This window comes from Lepisosteus oculatus, chromosome 24 (genome assembly GCF_040954835.1).
Source record: "Lepisosteus oculatus isolate fLepOcu1 chromosome 24, fLepOcu1.hap2, whole genome shotgun sequence".
Lineage (NCBI taxonomy): Eukaryota > Metazoa > Chordata > Actinopteri > Semionotiformes > Lepisosteidae > Lepisosteus > Lepisosteus oculatus.
Window position 1 is genome coordinate 8,317,646 of NC_090719.1, and position 22,715 is coordinate 8,340,360.

The 22,715-nt window shown below is 36.9% G+C and overlaps 1 protein-coding gene across 1 annotated transcript in view; it reads left to right on the forward strand.

Annotated features, from left to right (window-relative positions):
• Positions 1–22,715, forward strand: part of ttll11 (tubulin tyrosine ligase-like family, member 11) — a 58,493-nt gene that overhangs the window by 10,269 nt on the left and 25,509 nt on the right. The window contains exons 4-6 of the mRNA XM_015367009.2: positions 7,090–7,665; positions 8,106–8,201; positions 8,591–8,709. Coding sequence (XP_015222495.2) covers positions 7,090–7,665; positions 8,106–8,201; positions 8,591–8,709 — 791 coding nt within the window. The remainder of the gene's footprint in view (positions 1–7,089; positions 7,666–8,105; positions 8,202–8,590; positions 8,710–22,715) is intronic.

A 22,715-nucleotide genomic window follows, 5' to 3' on the forward strand; every position in this document is an offset into this window, starting at 1 on the left:
AAGGTTTTAGTCCTTGTACTACCAGTAGATGGAACTTGTTTACAAGCTGCACTGAGTATCGTTCAAAGCATATTCCTTATAACATTTAGTTTGGCCACATGATGGAGCAATTATTATTTTTCTCTTTTTAAAAATGTATTCTTTTTAACCAGTATTCAACAGGCTTTGTGGTTATAATGCTAATACATCAAAACCCAGCATCCCTCTGATTCATTTACAGGGATGTGTGAAACAGATTATATACAGTACTTTATATATAAATTTGAAAAAACAAAGAGTATAGAAAATTGAGTAGTTAAAAAATTGTAGGTAAATTCATTGCCAATCAATCAATATAGCTGTGCTGTGAATAAAGATGTCTAAAGAAGGTGGTTTGATACAGAGAGTTAATGCAAGTAAAAACTTTGAGTGTATCTATAAATCATAAACAATGTGAAGGAAAACTAATGATGTTAAAAAGAAGAATAAGATACAGAAGAATGTCTGAAGGATTTCCAAGACAGAAGGTGGCACCAGAGGTCTAAGAAATGGATGAGTCAAAGTCAGTGAAATCTAGTGATTGCTGGATGCCAGCATGATGTGTTAAATACCTCAGTAGGTGTACATAGTGAAGAACAGAATGGCGATGAAATCACAAGTTAAAAAAATTGTCAATTAAAATGAGCAGTTTTGAATTTTCTCCTGTATATGTTATCTCCTGTGTTGCCTCTTTTGTAGTTATTTCGGTTATTTAAGATTGTGATAAAAAAACAACCATCGTGCTCCATCTGGAAAAAAAAAGGCATTAACATTATTGGCTCTTTTTGGGTGTTTGAGGTTCATGATTATGGACATTTCTGGGAGCTCTCCTTGTGCCTTTTTATGACATGTGTCAGCAAGATCTTATGGCAGTTTAATCTATCCGTGCTGAGTGCTTAATGAGAGCCAGTCTTGTGTGATTGAGGCTGTGGTTTTGAGGAAATGCTGTACATACTGTATATGCAGTGCACAGTATACTGCATATATCCTTGATCCGTGTTAAACTCATTTAGTTAAAAACACTGAGGATGGGATTTTAAATTTCACTGAACTGTTCTTGCAAAAGAAGCTTATCTGGTACAGCAGAAAGTGAAATTTGGCATTACAATGTGTTGTCAGATCTTAACCCAAATAGGCTCATGTAAAGAGTTTGGTAGATGCATACGTGTCAGTATCAGCAACTGCCAAATACTGTCCCTGCTTTGGATTAGGAGGAGGATCCCTGTCATTTGACCAAAATGTCTCTGCCAGTCTGTGTCTTTCTGTTCAAGCATTTGTATTTGAGCTTATAGAGAATATGCCAGTTATCGATTGCTTATATAGGAGTATTTGATGTGAATGCACCATGTGACTAATATCACATATGGCATCCTGGCTTTTTTACCAGAAACTTGTTTACGGAGGATGAAATGGTGTGACAGTCAAAATTTGCATAAGAGACATAGCATTATCCCTGTATCAACTGTTTTTCAATTTCCAGGGTTGTGTTCCACGAATGTTTCAGCAAAAGTCATTTAAAGTATAGAACTTGACAAAAATGGAGATTGTTGGTTTGAAAATTTAATAAATAAAAGAATATACATGTAGTTTTACCTAGTTCTTCAACCTAAACATGTTGGTGATATAATCTGATACAACACTAAGTACTGGTTAGCTAATGCTGTAAATGTACAGCTCACATTGTAATGATATTGTAGAGCAATACAAAAGTATTAAGTAAAGACTGAATCAATATTTTTTCTGGGGAAAGTGAATGCAAAATAATTACAGAGGGTAAGGTGTAATGAGAGGGTAAGCAAAAGAAGTCTCTCATGTGAAAGGATGTTGTAATTATTTGTACTCTAGATGGCAGTGAATGAAAGAAAACTTTTTTGGTGCTCTTTTTTTACTAAAAGAATCGAGTCCGTTTTTCTATTGTTTTTGCAGAAATAGTAACAGCTGACATTCAATGATTGAACATCATTGTGCTAGGTCATATGTATGTGGGTGATGCATACTAAGACGGAGCGGTGACACTTTGGCTAAGGATCTGCGCCTGTGGCGCCTGAAGGTATCCCGTATCCCATGGCCCATGGCCGACAGAGGAATCCGTTAGGCCCCTGAGCAAGGCCCTTAGCCCCAAACACTGTCAGCTCCAGGGGCGCCGTATAAATGGCTGACCCTGCGCTCTGACCCCCAGCTTCTCTCCCTGTCTGTGTGTCTCATGGAGAGCAAGTTGTGGTATGCGAAAAGATGAATTCCTAATGCAAGAAAGTATATATGGCCAATAGTGATCTTGTCTTAATAGTTACAAATTCTCTCATTCACATTAGTATTTACTAATAGGGCCTAAGATGTAATATTTAATATGTAATATAAAATTAAAACTGTAGGGTTCACTTCTGTTTTTTAGGCTTTTTAAATTACTATATAAATCTTGGGTGGCTTAGTGACACCTTTTCCAGTCTTACTTTATTTTGATGAACATAAATGAACATAAGGATACAGTTATATATAAATTATATTAACATAATATTCTACCTCTTACCCAGTTAGAAATATGCTGTGCGTATGTGCTTATGTGCTGCAAAATAAGGACATCTCCTGAAAATGTTAACGCATTCTAGAAGCCCTTGTAACCTCCCATACAGTATTTGTATATACAGTACCATGTGAACAGTATTGTGTTGTTGTGTATAATTGTTAAATGTTGATCTTTACGGTTGACTGCACTTTGGATTGATGTGGGTTAAACGATTGTCAAAATCTTCCATCATTGATTTATTGATTTGTTTATTATATAGTACTTTGCACAATGGTAATTGTATCAGTATATAATGATGTATAATACATATTTAATATATTTTATTCAACTTTAAATGCTTGGCAACTACTTAAGAGCATCAAAATCTTGATTAAACTACTGTATGTGCTGTTTAACCTTGATGTTATGTAAATATCAGGCATTCCTCGTATTAATATTGCCTAGATCTTCGGTAATCCTCAGTTTGTATTGATGCTTCTGCACACTCACATTATATTAAAATAGGAATACATTTACAGATCACTTTTAAATTAAACAATTGAAACGAGAAGTTGTTGTACTTTGTCGAGAACTTGAAAGTCATTGTTCATTGACACCAAATATTTAAATTAAAATTAAAATTAAAATTACAAGACCCTACTAGTACTTATTTGCATCTGTTTATGATTGTATTTGTATATTGTGGATATACCTCATCATTGGAGTCCCATCTCTCCTGTAAGCCTGTAAGATTTGAGTTAATCCACCCAACCCAGGTAGAGTATTATTGGTGTGCTATGTATAAAACAAGCCCTGTGATTTTCTGTGTGGCTGTAAGCTTGCAGCATTGTCAGTTTGAACCTCTTTGTTTCTCCAGTAACAATGCAGTATCTCCTTAAACACTATGGGACTTTGCAGCAAGAAAGCTTCAACATTAGTATGAGAAGAATAGAAGATCACATGGTCCGTTCTCCCTGTGTTGGAGCAGTCCAAGCTGAGCCAATTAGCTACGTGCTGTTCCAAATGCCATGCTTGCATTATCGTTATGCCACTGATCTTGGTGTTGTGGCAAACTGTAGCCGGTCCAAGAAGTATGTTTGTGCAAGGCGGAAATAAGAAGACATGTTTTCCTCCTGGGTTGCTCATCAGACAGGGACAGCTTAGAATAGACAGTCAAAGGTAGATGAAATGTCTTTACGAGCGCAAACCAGAACACCCAGCAAAATATGCCAGCAGCCGTATCACTCTGCAACTCACAACTGGCAACCCACTGAAGCTAAGCAGGTGTGAGCCTGGTCAGTACCTGGATGGGAGACCTCCTGAGAAAAACTAAGGTTGCTGCTGGAAGAGGTGTTAGTGGGGCCAGCAGGGGGCGCTCAACCTGCGGTCCATGTGGGTCCTAATGCCCCAGAATGGTGACGGGGACACTATACTGTAAACAGGCGCTGTCCTTCGGATGAGACGTAAAACCGAGGTCCTGACCCTCTGTTGTCGTTAAAAATCCCAGGGAGTTTCTCGAAAAGAGTAGGGGTGTAACCCCGGCGTCCTGACCAAATTTCCCATTGGCCCTTACCAATCATGGAGGCCATAATAATCCCTATCTATGAATTGGTTTCATTACTCTGCTCTCCTCCCCATTACCTGTAAAGCGCTTTGAGTGGAGTGTCCAGAAGAGCGCTATATAAGTGTAAGCAATTATTATTATAAAATCCTCCATTCAGTCTCAGATAGAAGCTTAAATCCATCTCTAGAACCTGGAGCTGTTAGTGTGGCAGTGCTCACCACCACTTAGCTATGCCCCCAGTTCCAGTTTCGAAGGGCATAAAAGGGAAACAATGCTCACTTTGCAAAACAATTTGAAGAATCAAGTCTGTTTTTCTATCTTATACATGGCACAATGCTAGTAGATGATATGATACCTAAAGGAGAAACCACAGGGAATTTAAAAACACCTTGTTTTTACTGATCTGTACTTTGCTACTGCTTGGTGCCATGATTGTGGTAAATAAACTGCAGAAGTTCATTCAATAGGGTATCAAAAGTTAATTCTCTGCAGGATGTTCTTAAATTAAACCAGGACCACCACGCTTCTGTCTCCTGCCACTAGCTGGGTGTCACTCAGCACATTTTTCAGTCAATCTAAGTCCTTGCTTGCAGAGGTAAGGCCATTGAAAGTAATGAAAAAGGATCATCAAGATTCCAGTAATTTACTTTTAAATACACTTCAGCCCTGAGAAAATCCTCTGTAGAGCTGAACATACATAAAGCTAATAAACATTGGCAGCACCTCCATTGGGAGGTTTTGTGTTGCAAGCATCTGAGCACATGTCACACTAGTAGGAAGTGCGCTTTTCAGAATATGACAGCTTGAAACCCTGGAATGGGAGTTCAGAAGCTCTGCGCATTCCAACAAGGCAATATGCATCATTTAAAGAGGTTAAAGCCGAGCCTCCTCTGTGGAATTGCTAACATTAGTTACACTAGAATTTATTCAAGGCTCAGACCTTACTGAATTCATTAACTCACATGTTTTAAAATCATAGTGATATTAGGTACTGATATTGTAATCAAACCTCGTCATTCCCTCTCTTTCTAATCAGACCAAATGATTACTTAAGTAGCCAGCTCTTATTTTAATAGAACATTTATTGGTTTATATAATCTCTCTTTAAAGCATCCGATTCTCAGATTCTTCTATTTATATTTCTTGATTTATAGGCTTTATTTTAAGTTTCTACTTTACAAATTTCTCTCTTTGCTCCAAGTCAGTTATTTGGCAGAGATTTCTAGCCTTGGGGTTGAGAGTAAGCAAACGAACAGGAAATTTCTCAAGAACACCTAAGAGGCTCAGTTATTTTTTTGTTAGCAATGGAAACTTTAGTCCGTCTGCGAGCTGAATTCACATCTTTATCAGTGATCGAAAATCTAGGAAGGGATTTAAGTTTTATTAGTTGATCACAATCCATGGTAAGAACATTACCTTTAGCTCAGATATAAAAAAAAATTCGACTTTACCCATTCCATAACCCATTTCCAGCTGCTTTGCCCTGTAATGTGAAGCAAGGACATGTACCCACTGGCTATAGACAGATTTTTACAGAAACACACAGCTATACACTGTGCAGTTCTGTAAAAATCACCTTCATAACATTAACAGCAGACAATTAACTTAAACAGCTGTGAAAACACAGATAAGAATGTAGGGTTTGCGTATTCATTATTCTTCCCAATGTACGTTTCTGGCATTTTAGTACTCTGTTTAAAAAGATCTTTTAGCTATATTGACACATGTATGAAACAAAGGTATACTGCCAGCACACTCTGTTCCTGTCAGTGTGACCTCTTCTCATTCCTTAGTCTTCTTGTGCATAATCTTTTTCCTTTAAAAGATATTCAAAAGATGGATCTGTGCTCTATGCGTTTTGATAATTGTATGACCTTACAGAATGAACATTCTCCCATATATCTTGAAACATCTTAGCGAATTAATATTTTAAGCAGAACATCCAACTAAATAGAGAAAGTGAAGAGAAGAAAATATAAAATATATTTCTTTTAGAATGTGAAACCAAAAAACTACAAGCAGTATGCTTCCAAGCAATATCTGTTACCATTAAATACTGCAATAAAGTGATGTGGCTTTAAGGTTATTGTGGATTAAATTTGAACAGCAAAGTATGTGTTATGTGTCATTTAACACGTACCTGTGATGTTACCTACAGTGCCAGTTTTGGAAATTATCTGTTCCACAGTGTTGAAGTTTAAGTAGTTCAAATGTTGATACTATAATAGTGAAGATGACCAGTCATGGTAGCCATTAGTTTCCATTTGGTTTGTGCTGCAATCGCAAAACTTGCTAACTTGGTTGATACCATAACTTCGGATTTTTAATAGATTTATCTTCCTGGTATACCAATGAGGCACTGGCTTCATTAGATGATTTTCACGAAGGGTATACAGAGCCAGCCCTGGATACAGAAGAGGCTGTAGCGATTTATAATTCCAACAACATACTGAAGAAACTGAAGTACTGTACAAAGTTGCTCTGCTACCTTCAGCTATTCCCATATTGGACAAAATTGAAAAATTGAAAAAGAAGAACAATCACTTTTGTGCTTGTACACTAGGAAGCCTAATTAAAGAAAAATGAACTAGGTGAGAGCAATGTCTGACTTGCATAACATAAGGCATTTCTTCATAATATATTAGAAACAAAGTTGTTTAGACCGTGCACACTGCGTGTTCAATTTCACTAGACAAAGGGTTAAATATTTAACTTACTGTGATTATGTAGAAGTGAAGGCTTTCTAAATTCACCATCGTGACAAAATAGGTCTTCATATCCCTTCTGTGGTTGGAAGCCATTATTTGCCTACTGTGCAAGGGGAACAATTTATCCAATCAGCCTGATTGTTAACAGTCCTCTTGCTTGGTCATTGAAATCATTTTTCTGAATGAGGATAATTTTGGATGCTGCCACTGGGTTCCAGAATGGTTCTAATTTATGGTAAGTGCCCCGGCTGTGTCAGGCTGTATTTCCTAGCTTAATTCCTGTTGTTGCCACGCAGGTCCGCATTGCTAAAGACAAGGACCCTTCCTGGAAACCGACCTTCATTGTGAAACCTGACGGCGGATCCCAGGGTGATGGCATCTACCTCATTCGTGATCCCAGTGATGTCCGCGTCATGGGCAACGCCCAGAGCAAGCACGCTGTGGTCCAGGAATACATCCAGAAGCCACTGCTCGTCGACAAACTCAAATTTGACATCAGATTGTATGTCCTGGTAAGGTCTCTGGACCCATTGGAGATTTACATCGCCAAAGAGGGGCTATCCAGGTTTTGCACAGAGCCTTACCAGGAGCCCAACCAAAAAAACCTGGACCATGTCTTCATGCACTTGACAAATTATTCCTTAAATGTCCACAGCGGGAACTTTGTTCATTCAGACAACACCAACACAGGAAGCAAGAGAACATTCTCCAGCATTCTGTACCGCCTAGCCTCCAAAGGTGTGGACATCAAGAAAGTATGGTCAGACATTATCTCCTTGGTCATTAAGACTGTAATTGCACTGGTGCCTGAGCTTAAGGTCTATTATCAGGCTGATATTCCTGCCGGGAAGCCAGGACCAACATGCTTTCAGGTGAGACTGTCAATAATCTAGAATAACTACCCTAGATTCATTCTTCAGAAAGTGTCAAAAAGTGAAATAGGCTTCAGAATAAGACAGTAGTTTAGCTCATTGAAATAATGTGCTTCATGTTCCCTGGCTCTCTTTTAAAGGATTCAGCAGAAACCAAGGCCTCCACAAGGTTAAATATATAATTTTAGAATTATTGCATCCAAAAGAGATGCTTTTTTGTAAATGTTAAAACTGAACATATTCTCAGTCTCTTATTGGCTTTAAAAGAGGCCCTTGGTTATCTCATGTTTTTAATGGGCTCCTGAATGTGTGTCATGAAGCACGATAATGAAGAATTGAAACCAACCAGCAACTGTGAATACGTTTTTAGTAATTTGACCACTTGATATCATCCAGAACTGAATGCATGTTCATAAATGGTTATTTTTATCTCTGTGCAGATTTTAGGGTTTGACATTCTGCTGATGAAAAACCTGAAGCCCATTTTACTGGAGGTTAATGCTAATCCTAGTATGAGAATCGAACACGAACAAGAGGTAAGAAAATGTCATTCTTTCCATTGAAGAAGGAGAAAAAGCAAACTTCAGTTTTATTCCAACTGCTATTTTATCTTCGGCTCCTGACATGGCACATTAAGTAATGAAGTGAAAGAATAAGAAAGCAAGACGGTGATTTTAAGGTATTTAGTATAATTAATATCTAATTTTAGATATAAATCATCTTGTTTTCATTGTGTCTCATTCATATTTCTTGGAAGCAGTTAGTCTCCAAGTTTTTTATAGGACCTTTTTTCCTGTAGAAGTGGCATTTGACTGAATGAATGAATGTTAGAACAGAAACATGGTTAAGTTAAACGCTGCTTGGCCTTCCCAGTGTTCAGTAAAACAAGTAGTTCTGAGGGCTGAGAGAGGATTTTGATTTTCAGGTGTCCCCGGGTGTGTTTGAGTATGTTCCCAGCCCAGTGGATGAAGAAGTGAAAGTTGGGGTCATCCGGGACACATTGCGCTTGGTGGACCCAGGACAGAGGAAGCTCACTAATCACCAGTAAGTTCAGCTCAGAGCTCATCTGTTGAATTTGCACCACCTGCACCAAAGGCATGAGTCTAAAATTACTCTCTCCTTCTCTAGATAATATATTGAAAAAATTCAATCTTTAATCTAACAAACATTTGCAAATTAGATATCTAGATGCACATGAACAAAACGTTCACCAAAGGTGCATTTAAGACAATTTTAGAAACTCTTACTTGGGCAACTGGGCAGCTCAGTAGACAACCCCATTGTAATCATGGTTTGGAAAGAACGCACTGGGTGGGCCTCTTCAGACACATGCTTCATTGCAGAATGAAAGGATTTTATGAGGGGCATCACAGTTACAGTAATGTACTGTATTGTGACCGCAAGGCTGTAGCCTAAGGTTCTTCTGCTGGTGGATTCGGTGACAACGTAGAGTATTTCAAAACATATCAGGCGCAAGTTGGAAAACTAATAAATCTTAAGGTAGTTTTGTGTGGCCTTGGTATTTGCTTTTCTACATCATTTGTCTTTGTGATTAAATATGACTGTGCTGTATGTCTCAAAGCTGTATAATTGCAATTTATGTGGTTGCAACAATTTAAGGGGTTTGCAACAGTGACTTTTGGGATCTGTTTCATTTAACCACAAAATTAATTAACTGAGTAACATAAGCTCATCCTCCCTCCTCGTTAGTTTAATAGGTCAGATGCTGTGCTGAACTGAGAGTTTCATACTGAAGAAATCACCCAGAGGCCACAGCAGAAAGACTGTTAAGTGGTGATACTCTGAAAATGCACAGGGATGAGCAAACTGCAGTGATGATCAAACAGGGACTTTGACTACAGCTGTTCTGATTTGATTTCATGAGCATATGTGAATATCAAAGCTACATCCATCCATTTTCAAACCCCATTATCCAATACAAGGTTGCAGGCAAAGCTGCATTTAAATACTATAAATACCGGGTTATGGTTCAGTATATGTGATCATTCCTAGGAGGTTTCAAGTATTCACATTTGTTCTTGTACATTCAGTTGACAAAATATTAGGAACCCCCCCCCTGAAAAGGGTCAGGTGTTGGGTCTGTGCAACCAGCATGACCACACTGAACAGGACATGGCATGAATTCCACAAGGTTTTGAAACATGTGCTGCCACTTCTCATGCCATATCCCTAGGAGGACCACCTTCAGCTGAGGTTGTGAAGAGGGTAGTGCTGTATGGAAGAGAAGGGCAGGTCCTGTCATTTTCGAGCAGCTTGAGACGGTCCTGGTCGGGGACGAACATTTGTCCTCATGTCAGCCACAAGCTGCCTGTACAATGAAAATTACTGTGAATGTTTCCTCTGTCCATCCTTTTTCTAACTACTTCATCCAATTTGTGCACCCTGGAAGGGCCGACAGTCCATCGCAGGGTACTTACACTCACAGCAGGGCCAATTTTCCCAGAAGCCAATTGACCTACTGGTACGTTTTTTAAGTGTGGGAGGAAACCCATGTGAATGCTAACCACTGCACCATTATACCACCTGTAATGTATACTGTAAATATTATTATTATTATTATTATTATTATTATTACAAATTAAAGTCTAATTTTACTCATGAAAACCTCTTCCCTTGGTTTCAAAGCAACCAGCAACCAGCTTTTGAAACCATTTTTTTAGATAGAAATTCATCTAATAAATCCGATTAATAACATATGAGGTTTGCTAAAATATAGATACAGTAATTGGTGAGCCCTAACCGTTGTTCCCAGTCAGATAGCGCCAAGCAATCTTTCCACAAGCAATATGTTTCATTTTAAAGTTGCTGTTTACCTTGGCCCATTAATGGGAGAAGCGACATCGGGACGCAGCTTACAGTATATCGCATTTCAATATATATATATACGTTAGGCTGTGTTTTGAATACAACACATGTCAGACCTGGAACAATGGCAGAAGTGGCAGAAGAACAGTTTCTTTTATTGTAAGTTATTTGACACCAGAGGGGTGCTCCATCAGAGTCAGTGCTGTCACACAGGTTTTAATAAGCGACAGCTGAATGCTCTTACGATCATAATGAGCTCCTGTGGACACACCGTCATGTCAGCCCTCACTCTGTAAGTTATCAATCATGATCTTGATCCTGATCAAAGAGGCTGCCTTCCCGGTAGGAGACTGTTGAGCTTAATAATGCATTAAGGAACCTGTCTTCATAAGCTTGTTAAACGGAAAATTAAATTTTTGAAATGCTGCAATGAAATTTCACAGATGAGTGAATCTGGCATTTCAAGCATTCAAGTATCAGTACATAAATGACTTTTTAAAAGATAAAATATAAATATAAAAATAAAAGAAATAAATAAAATAAGTGAGCCAGTAACTGTACAATCCCAGTCCCAGTGATCAGTGCTAAATTGAGGGCATACTGCAGTTACAACATTTAAAATAGCAAAAGACAAACTATTTTGCTTCTTTCTTAAAGTGTTTTATTGTCTGATAAACTGCCAGTGCCTTCTTAGAATAAGTTGCACCTTTTTTTAAAAGCTAATGTTAGTTTTTTTATTTTATTTTTCAACTTTATTTTTTTCAACAAAATAGAACTTCATTGAAAAAGAGACTTTTTTTTCTCTTGTGAGTTTTTGTTGATTTGTATCTACTGTATATGCGTTTGCGTTTTAATCTTTTGGGTTTTGCTTTTCTAGTTCTGTTGCTGACTGAAAGCCAGATGTTGGAGCAGCAGCTGGAGTTTGGCATTCTATGCAATGAAGTACTATAAGATAAATAATATAAAATTCCATAAAACACATCAACAGTTGTGTTTTAACTAATTGATCTTACCTTGTTTGTACAGTCAAAAGTGATTGCTTCTTTTCATTCTCATAATTGGAAGACATGTATCTTGAAATATTGTGCTAGAAATGTGTGTTTTAAGTTCATTTTAGGACTAAACACAACTTGATGATGGAACATACAGGTGGTTTAGATCCAGTATGTTTTGCATGACAAAAATATCCTAGTTAATATGAAATATTTCAGAAAGTAAAGCGGCTGATGAGAAACAACGTGAGAATGTCTTAAAACTAATCCGTATTGGACATATTGGATTTGGTCCAGTATAAGCATCATATGAAAGGAAATACAGTGAAATTGTGTTTGTCTTATTGTGGTTTATTGTTTCAATGCTTCTTTGTGGTTTCCATTTTTATGTGCACCGATAAAATGACAAGAAGACGGTGGTCTTGTGCCTGAGATATTCATGATACTTTCAAAAGACTTTTCAAAAGCCTTTACAGGCTTAAGCTAAACTGTTGTTGCTGTCGAGCAGAAGCAGAGGTCCTTGTTAAAGATTCAAGCAAATGAGTTGTTAAGCCAGGCAAGCGTTTGCTTTTGTGGTTCACAGTGTGTAATGACACCCTAGGGTGTAACCCAGTGCCTCTCTTGTTTGATGCATATTGAACAACAATTTTCATAGCTCATAACTTTGACTACCTGAGTTACATGGAGTCTTTACAGAATCTTATTTGTATAAATAATGGCATTTGAGCTGAATTGCTTTTGAACATTTAACCTGCTAGCTTTTCTTAGATGAAATAGCATGGAAAAGAAGGTTTACTGGTTCAACAGGTAGTGGATTATACTACTTTCAATTTTGTGGATGAAAGTTTGATATGATAGCTTAATAATTACTCATTTTTCATTAAGAATAATTTTTGTGCTACAGAAATTCAGTTAACTGCTAATTGAATTAAAGGATGATAATGTAATTCGTCAGTCACTCGATGAATATGCAGTGCTAGAGAAAGCGAGCTCTTGGCAAAATTAGTGTCTGTCTGGACTGCAGCCATGAGCATGTGTTGTGTGATTAATTATTACATAGCTGCTCATTCTCTCACTTTGAATCACAATTAAAATTCCCAGTATTGAAATTATAAATGATAACAAGATAGAATAACAAGTATCTTGATAAAAAAAAGCTCAAAGAAGACTTGTCATGTCTTGAAAGGACACACTTCACACTGCTGTGTTAATTTTATTTTTTTTAAAAGAATGATAATCATGCAATATTCATACCTGTTGGTCAGAACCATTGTCTTTTCGTTCTAAGTATGGATCTTTCTTTTCCCGATGAAACTTTACTTACGTTTGAACTGCATCTCAGAACTACAGGTAATATGTGGTGAGTTTGAACTTCTCAACCCAGAAAAATGTGCACATCTCAATTACTATATATTGCAACTGATGGAATCAGTGGAAAATTCACCTTACTCCCCCATACGGCCATTCTCATTATCTCATTTGAAGGGCAGCCCTGCTATAACTATGCAATGTAATTGGGCTGCAAATATTTCAGAAGCCTTCTGGAATGTGTGCCACATCCTACTCAAGCTGTTATTGCTGTGTACCGCCATGCAGAATAAATTATTTGGTGGGGATTCCTAATATTTTGGCTGGTGGGTATATTATAATTCCTAGAATCAATCATTGTATACTGTACTTCCTTGTTGGCTTTGGAATATTTAATCGTTATCAATCCAATACTTTTATAGAAAACACAGCAATGTAAAAAAAAACATGAACTGAAGCAGATTTAGATACTTTTTAAAGAAGATTGCTGTGCAAGTTTAAGCTGTAAATCCCATGACTATTAAATAATGCATTTGGAGTGCTTTTTTCCTTAATCGGCACCTCATACCTCATGTGAACTGTTAATACGCAGAAAATAGACAATAAGAAATTCCTCTGCACAGGAACTAGTAGGAGACTCCCTGCTGGGGTTGTCCCACATCTGTTGTAGTTGTAAACATTATGCAGTTCAAATGCAGGTCAAAGACCATGTCAGCATGTACTGAAAAGGCTGGAGCCTATTAAAGACAATCACGTAAGCAAGGCTACTGTAACCTGACCTTGGGCATTTTATTGACATACTATATCTCCTCTCAACATAAGCAAAACATATTTTAAGTGCATATACAGTTAGGTGTGGAAGAACAATCTTGGAAATTAGGGAAGACTTCACCATGGAAATGCTGTTGTAATTATCATTAAGTCATTGAGAATATAATGGGTCAAAAACCCGGAAAGGCAAAATTGAAAGTCAAACACTGGACTAGATCAGCTGCCTGTTTATTACACCTATGTGTGCTGCATTTTTCAATGTGAAAATAGTTTTCAACAATGGAGGTGAGTATTCTGCAGACAAGATTGTATTTTCACCTTAACTGACTCAAGGTAACAACCTTCAGTCAGTTAAGGGGAAAATACAACCTTGTTAGTTTAAATGCAAGAAAATACAAGGTAAATGTCGTTCTCTCTGGCTTACATGGTTGTTAAAGATCCTATGACACTGTTTTTCTGTTTATAGGAGTAAGGATGTCCTCTTGTCTTCGTTAAAATCTACCCTGTACTTGTATGTGTGGTTAACCTATCCTTACCCCTTAATTAAATGGTTGATGCTGTTTGTCACTCCTCCTGGTCTTATGGGTCCCCTCCTATATGGTAAGCCTTTTGGGATTGTAGAAACCAAGATATTTGAGCCTGAAGTGTTCGTTCGTCCAGCCAAGCTTTATTGTATGCATACAAGGAACTACAATAAGCACCATAATAGTTATAGTACAAATCGTAGCTCAAAGTGGATATGGTCCTACAGAACTCAAATATATGTTCTTTTGGGAGGGAAAAAGACAATGAATATATTGTATATTTGAATAGGTGAACATTAGTACAAATTAGATAACACAGCCAAAGGAACAACTCTTTAATTCTGTTGTATTCTAAAATTGTATTGTGTTGTATTACAATACGGGCTTTTGTCACTTTGACTTCTAGGTCAGGATTTTTTATTTATTTGGACTTAGGAAGCAAGACAGGTTTCTTTTCCAAGAACATTTAGTAGAAATCCTTGTACAAATCTTAATCTTTGTGTCACCCGTTAGTGCAGGAGACATGTAACGTCAGGTTCTTACATGATTGGACAGGCAATGCACCTTAAGCAATGAATATATAAATCTGTGCTATTTTGCAGATTCTATCTTTTGCTGACAGAATGCGTTCAGTTTTACTGTTATATGTGTATATTTTTGCAAGAAAAATGATATAAATAGCATAAGAGCAAGGCGCAGAGCTGCATGGAATAATCACTTTATTTCAGAAAAGATTTTAGATCCAGCATTTTAAGGAGATATTGATTTGAATACAGACTGTCATTGAAGTGACTCTTCTTCTAGGAAATTATTCTGATTGCTTGATCTAGAAATAGCCCTAGTTTACGTGTAGATTAGACAGTTGCTATGCTAAATGCTGCCAATTTTATTTCCTGTAATTATCTACAAAATTAAAAGAAATGAAGCAGACAAAATTATCTGAACTTTAGGAAACATCATCTGATCACTTTTTTTCCTGAGAAAAATTTTTTAGTTTTTTTTCCACCTTGGGAGATTTTGTTTGGATTATTGCTCTGAACTGCTGTTCTTGTCCAGAGTCTGGCAACAGTCACATTGCATAAATCTTCAGCAGTTTTTTTCTTTTTTCACCTTGGTGCTGTGTTCAAACACCATAAGAAACGTCCTGACATAGTAGCTTCTGGTAGTTCATCATATACAATAGAAATCAGTATTATTAGTTATATTCCAGTTTCCTAGTGAGTTCAGCATCGAAGGGTATGTGAATGAAATATGAAAACTGAGAAGTACCTATATTTTAGATACAATACTAGGCTAGTCTGACATGTTATGCACAATCATGAGTTACAATGTACAGTATACAGTATATGTTACATGATCAACAGCTTAATCAAAACCTCAACTTTTTCATTACGTCCAGCTTAATTTGGGAGAGAGGGAACCAAACGTGTTATTTAACAGTCTTTAATCCACATTGTTCCGAATCTTCAAAAACATGATCGCAACAACTTATGAGAAACTATAGAAGCAAACTACATCATAATTGTGTTAGAATTATATTCTAAATATACTGTTCAGCATGCTATTAAATTGTAGTAATTATCGAATCAATTTTAAATGATTCATTGTCAGGTGTTCCTCATCTTTAATGTCATTTCTTATCTCTACCGTGGGTAAAATGCAACATTTTATAGCAAAACTGTAGGTTGAAAATCACCATAGAATTGTCTTTTAAAAACATCAGTTGAAAATAATACAACAACACACAATATATAAGATTTACTGCAAATTGCTGTTTGTGTATATGCATATTTTAATGGGCAGCAGTAATTTTAAGGTTTAAGCAACGTTTGACATAATTCCCTGAAGTCTGCAGGTGTGAGTCTAAACTTTACCACTCAGAGATCGCAGCTGGGCATTCTAATTGGCAGCACACAATTTTCTAAGCACAGCCAGACCAGACTGAAGCCATTTGGGAAACTCTGGTTTACTCCACCTGCTCTTTCTTTACCTACTGCTTAGGCTTGACTGCTTCAACACCAGGTTCAGGTTGAAAAGCAGCAGTTTGCCTAGTATAGTTCTGTAGTATAATTACAGTATGTTTAATTTTTCTTTGATCTTCACTTACGTGGATATTGTATGGAAGACCTGACCAGAAAACACATATTTATTTAAAATCTTCATAATAAAAGGTTTTTAAAATAATCAAGCAAGGGATGTCATACACATAAAAGAGGTTAAAAAAAAGAGAAATAGAGAACAGTCTCTACCAGCACAGTCACATACTGTAAGTCAAATCAATAGCAGCAAAATGAAGGAAGCTCAGACCTGTGAAGACACAAGTACTGCAGGAGATGAGGCCAGCAATGGGATTTTAGTTTATTTTTGTTGGGCAAGAATTACATGACTATTATATTATTTAGTAAATGGAGGAAAAGTAGACTTATTTACCAGGTGTAGAACATTATTGGTGATGGAGAAAAGACCTATGGTATTGGTGTGATCCCTCCTAATGAAGCAGGAATAGAAGGAGGATCTGACCATATTAAAGTCATTCCTTCAACTCTTCAAATGTTTTTCATAATTCTAGATAAACAGTAAACCCCGTCTTCATCTACGAATATTGAACATTTTGTCCGGTAGCCTGTCTTCAATATAGCTTAATTTGTGTACGAGGGGTAAGAACGAGAAAAAGAAACAAGATGAATTCTTTGGGGTTTGAATGACCTTCTCTTAAAGAGTTTTTGCCATTGCCAAACCTGTCAATAACTTGTTAGATTCTCATTGTGATGGGAAACAGGCTGAGCTACATTAAGCTGATTGAAAAACGGTGACGATGAGAGCCAACTGTTTTTTTTAACGTGTATTTCACAAATTGGTTAGCCGTATAAGTAAATTGGTAGAATATAGAGCTTTCATAGCCAGATTGTTGTTGGAGAAAAATATTGAAGAAGCTGTGAGAGAAGCAGAATTATTTTAAGTGATGTTTTTTTAATGTTCATACTTATTTTGTTTTCATTTTCATTTTATTTGGCTCAATGAGGCTTTATGAATTTAAAAACAAACTTTTGAAAGATTTAAAGAAAGTGAAATACCCATTCCCGAGAAAAACTGTAATCTTGCATAAATACTGTATGGTTCCTTCTAAAGAAATGCAACTGTGCTTATGGTCTGAGAGCACAGGCTTTTTTTTTTTTCTTCTGGTAAGTTTTAATTTCTATTTCATCACACACACACACTCTTGAGGTTTGTAGACAGGATATTGCTTGTAAACTAATCTTGACGTTCTCAGATGTCATTGGTCTTACTGGTGATAGAAAATCAATATAAATTGGATTTAAAATGCTGAGGTTTTTGTTACAAATGATCTCAGGAAGCCACTGCTAAATGTTTCTTTCTTATTGAAAACCCCAGAATTCTGTAACCTTCTCTTCAGATCAATGAACCAAAGTAATGGTTGTGTTCAACACAATTTCTGTATGGAATGCAAATTCCTGAAAAATGTTGTGTGGTGCACTTGTCACATTTAAAAAAATAAAATAACACTAAGCTGGGAAACACTTTAAGAAAAAAATACAACTTTACAGAAATGTGTTACTCTAAGCTTACTGTATGTGAATACAGAGTTTTTGATAGTAAGGTACTGAAGATAATCAAGTCTTACCAAGATGTATCAGACATACTAAACATTTCTTGATTTTTAGTGCACATTAAGTCTGATGCAAAAAACAAAAGGCTTCTGGTTTAGTTTATCTGGACATTATAGTAGCAAGTCCAAAGAAAATCCTCTTCACAAAGTCCAATAGCCAGAGGTGATGCCAATAGTACACTAGTATTGGCACTGCACTAGTATTGTTCACTAGTATTCCAGTCTATTTTCATGCATTACAGACTGTTTTTGGAAATGGAGAACTAAGCATATGTTTGCTTCAATGGGAAATGAAGGAGATCTCTGTTCTCTGACTTTTAAGGGGTGGAATCGTCTGTGGGGTTTTAGGAATTAGATGATTGAATCAGCTAAAAGTAGCAGACAAAAAAGTTATAAGTGGCAAAATTTACAACCCACTAGAGCTGTCTTTCTCCTGGCTCCAAATAACCTTTGCATGCAGAAAGGTCTTGACTTTGACAGAATAGGGAAAATGAAACAAAATCAATGGTGTTCAATATGAAAACATAAACGGAACCTATCATACAGTACGTTTTGTATGCAACATGCTTAGTAACTTTCAACTAATCTGGTTAATGTTCATTAGCTGCACCAAAAAAGTGTGCATACCACATATACTGTATGTAAAACCACCCCAAGACATAATGGCAGTGACCTGGAATATGTTCAAGATTAGATGGAGTATTCATATATTTTATGTAGTTTAACACAGTTATACTAATTGTTTATAGCACAATATACACATATCATGAAAATTATTGTTCTACATATACACAGTATGAAACTATTCATTGTCTATGGAGCGTTATTGCCTTTGGAAACCTGTACAGATGTATTTTTTCTCTGCCCTTCTTTGTGGATTGTGCTGTCTGAGGGATTTTTTTTTCCTTCCCCCTTCTGTCTATGAGCTGTGGGAATTAGACTGTCTTCAACTTGAGCAAGGAGAGGAAAAATAACAATTCCACTATAAGGAATGTCTGTTATGTACCAGGACTGCTGTGTTCCGGCTTTATTGCATCAATCACATCTTAGAGTCTCCAGAAAGACACAGCAAAGGACAGATGTTTGACTGGCTGGGCTTGGAAATATATTTTCCATTAAGTGTAAATTAACTTAATCACCAGGTATGGAAGATAAGCAGCATTAAACCCAATTCCCTTAAGCTTCATTAAAATGAGAGCTCTGCAGATACGCTAGTTTCTATTTTCTCCAAGTTGATCTTGCCTTCAAAGAGATGGTATCTAAGTGTTCAAGGGACAAAATGATAGGAATGAATGTATTGAGGACATCAAGTCATAAAGTCCATAATTTAGCACATAATTTAAGCAACAGGCTTGACGTCCATTTCAATCTAATAATTACTGTTTGGATCCTAAAAACTGTGAGGCTTTTGGGTGGAGTTGAAGATTTTTTTAAAGGTCTAAGTCTGTTTCTGTAATAACCTTAACATTTTCTATGAGCTTTCTTTTATGGTAATTAATCTTAGATGCAGATAAAGAGGTGCAATAATGTAATAGTTGTACATTTCTTAAATATTTATCTGAGTGATTAATTTTTTATGTTCTTCATAATGGTACTATAAGAAACAGTCTATGTCTGTTAGGTTTATGGTGAAATACATCACAGAATATTAAAGTTATGCATCCTCTGAAGTGCAACTGTGCTTGAAATATAGTTAATTCTTTTAAAGATCAGAACTATTGATATCTAATCCTGTATTAAGGTGCTTTTCATATAATTCACAAATCTTTGTGTGACAGTGCTATTTCTTTCATAAAACGTTTAATAAATGTGAATGTATCTCAGTTTCTTTGGACTGTACATCAAACTTAATGCATATCTTTAGAGTCAGTCTAGGACTTAATTCAATACTGTATTGTGAAGTGATTAAGGTAAGCATATCTCAGAAATACCCTGTTGCTTTGGCACTCAGCTAAGTATAGCTGATACTTTATAAATGGTAGTTGCAGTTTTTTAAGATAGATTAGATGCTGTGTGGATGGCATGGAGTAATAATGGTTAGCATTGCAGCGCTGGGAAACTGGGTTCAATTCTGGACCTGAGGTACTGTGTGGAGTTTATATGTTCTCCCAGTGTTTATGTGGGTTTCTAGGTGTTCCAGTTTCAGTAACAGTCCAAAGGCATACCTGGTAGGTTAATTGGCTTCTGAGAAGATGGGCCCTGGTTTGAGTGTGTCCGTGTCTGTGTGTTTGCCCTGTGATGGACTGGCATCCTGACCAGAGTGTACCCCACCTTGTACCCTCAGCTTGCTGGTATAGGCTCCAGCTTCTGCGCAACCCTGAATTGGAAAATTGAAAAACGGATGGATAGATGCTGTAGGAATCACTGGTTAAACATCAGAGTGTGCGTTTTGGTCCCCTGCGTTCAACGACTGTGCTGTTTTTTCAAAGTAAAAGTGGTTTTAGGTTCTGTAGAAGAGGGCTAGCACATTACAAGGGAAATTAATCACTTTTCAGTATTAAACAACATTAATCTTTCACCTTCCATTTTCCAATGGAAATTGAAAACACAAACTCATTGAAAAGATTTCCAAAAGAAAATTCTACCATGATGAGAATTAGTTCTTAAATCATTTTAAAAATTTATTATTTTGCATACCTATGAAGATTTAAGAATGATTTCCCCCATGATATACTGTACATTACAGATCGTCTAGATCGACTAATTTCACTCCTTTTTCTTAGGAGCAAAAACTGAGTTCTCTATTTCTGGGATTAATGTAATTCTAGGCGAAGTCTCAGTGCATTATGTGACAGTAATGAAAAATCACCACAGTGGTGGTGCAGTTTGATATGTTGTAACTTACAAGAGCATCACCTTTAGCTCCCTGATTGAGTGAAGGAAGATAAGCATACTTGAGACTTGAGGCACTTGTCTGCATGTAATTCAGAAGCACTGGCTTGTGGAGCTTTGGAGATTACATTGATGTCACGTCGGCACTGAAGTCTTGGAAAGAAATTATTGTTAGGGGTTGCTGTGCAAATAGCATTTGATTTTTGAGGAGCAGGTCCAGTAATGTATTTAACCATTTGTTAAATTTTCTCTTACCTTTCTCTTGAATTAATGCTCTCATCCCTAAGTGTATGGTTGCTACAATAAAGTGAATTAGGCACTTTGGTGTGCTTAATTAAGATTCCTTAATTAAGGGAAAGAGCACTATTAAAGGGCTATTGAATTAAATGTATTATTACATTTAATGTAATATCTATCCAGCTCAATTTCCCTAAACTGTTATAGTTTGGGAAATTATAAACACTAACAACTTCCATTTTCTTTTTTATCTTAATATCCTGTGCCATTCCTTTGCTTCATTACAGTCTGGCTCTATATTCCCAATAGTACAAAATCTAAAAAGTTGGCGGTGCAGAGGGCGCTTAAGGCTTATCTAAAGGAACGTTGTTCTAAGGTGACTGTGGGCAGCATTTTAACTTCTCACGAAACAGTCTGCTTCTCAAGGAAAATAAAAATAATAGACTAAGTTCTTCTCAAGTCAAAAATGAATGATACAAAAAATAATGGTAAAGGCTGCCGCTTTTGTTATGATTGGTATGTGGGAGAAGTAGATCACGCAAGTTTTATATCCTTTTTTTGCATTCTTAGAATTGCCAGCTGCAGGCTTCTCAGACCTCTGCTCTCTGCTTTAAGCCCTGCAACACCACACAGGCATGCACAGTCAGTTAGTGGCATTACCCAGTTCAAACTTGTGATCGAAGCGATGCTCAGGTACTGTAGGTGCCTTTACTGAGGGAGCTCCAGAGTTTTTATATTCTGTGTATAGCAAGACAGCAGATTGTTTTCTGGGAGAAGTTCAGATGTTGTGCACAGTGGCGTGATAATGGTGTTCCCGGAAGATAAGCCTTCAGCAGATTGAGTGCATCCTCTCTGGATAATACTGCAGCCTTAAAACTTGTGCTCTGAAATGTGATAAGCAAAACTGGCACATGATATTAATACAAAAAGGAGCTGAAGGGGATCATTTTTATCTTTAAAGTTTTATGCTTCCTTGATTCATTTATTTGGCGGCGTGGTGCCACAGTGGGTAGCCTTGCTGGAGCCCAGGGTTCAATTCCAGACTTTGGAAGAGAACTGTGTGGAGTTTGTATGTTCACCCTGTGTTCACCTGGGCTTCCTCGGGGTGCTCCAGCTTCCTCCCACAATCCAAAAACATACTGGTAGGTTAATGGGCATCTGGGAAGATTGGCGCTGATGTGAGTGTGTGTGTCTGCCCTGCGATGGGTTGGCATCCTATCTAGGATGTACCCTTCCCTTGTGCCCGTTGCATGCAGGGATCAGCATGCCTGAACCAGAAGAAGTTGTTAGGAAGTGGATGGACTCATCTATTCATTGATTGTCTTCAAAGCCTCTTTTCAGGATGATTATGTACAGTTGTGAAAAAGGTAAAAAATGAATTTCACTGGCAGCATTGAGATATAAGTCAAGGGATGAATTTCTTTTTCTCTTCCTGGGACTGGCAAGACCAGTCACAATTTTTGTGAGAGGGAATAAAATTTCATCAACTTCAGGGCACAGAAACTCAGTTCAAAGTTACCAAGTATTTCCGCTTTAGTGAACCAAATTTGTAGCAGTAAAACCTAATACCTAAACATGTACAGTACTGTATGTATGATCAAACAGTCTGCAACATTAGTCTATAACAATCTGTTATAAGATAAGTTATCTCTTTATGTGAGGTTGTGATTGTGCCATAGATAGTGTTACCATTTTGATATTTGTGTTACTATTTAATATTAATATCAAATTAACAGTAAACCCTGGCTGAATTAAGATGCATCTTTATTCCTCTTCTCAAACCTGTCTGATCTTGAAAGTCCTGTAATATTCTTCCTTCTCTCAAAAATAAAAGGTTTGTTAGGCTGGAATAAGTGTCAGAATAGTATCTGATGGCTGATAATTGGAAAGAGGCACTTCGTAGATTGGAAATGTATCTCCACTCCATTCCTC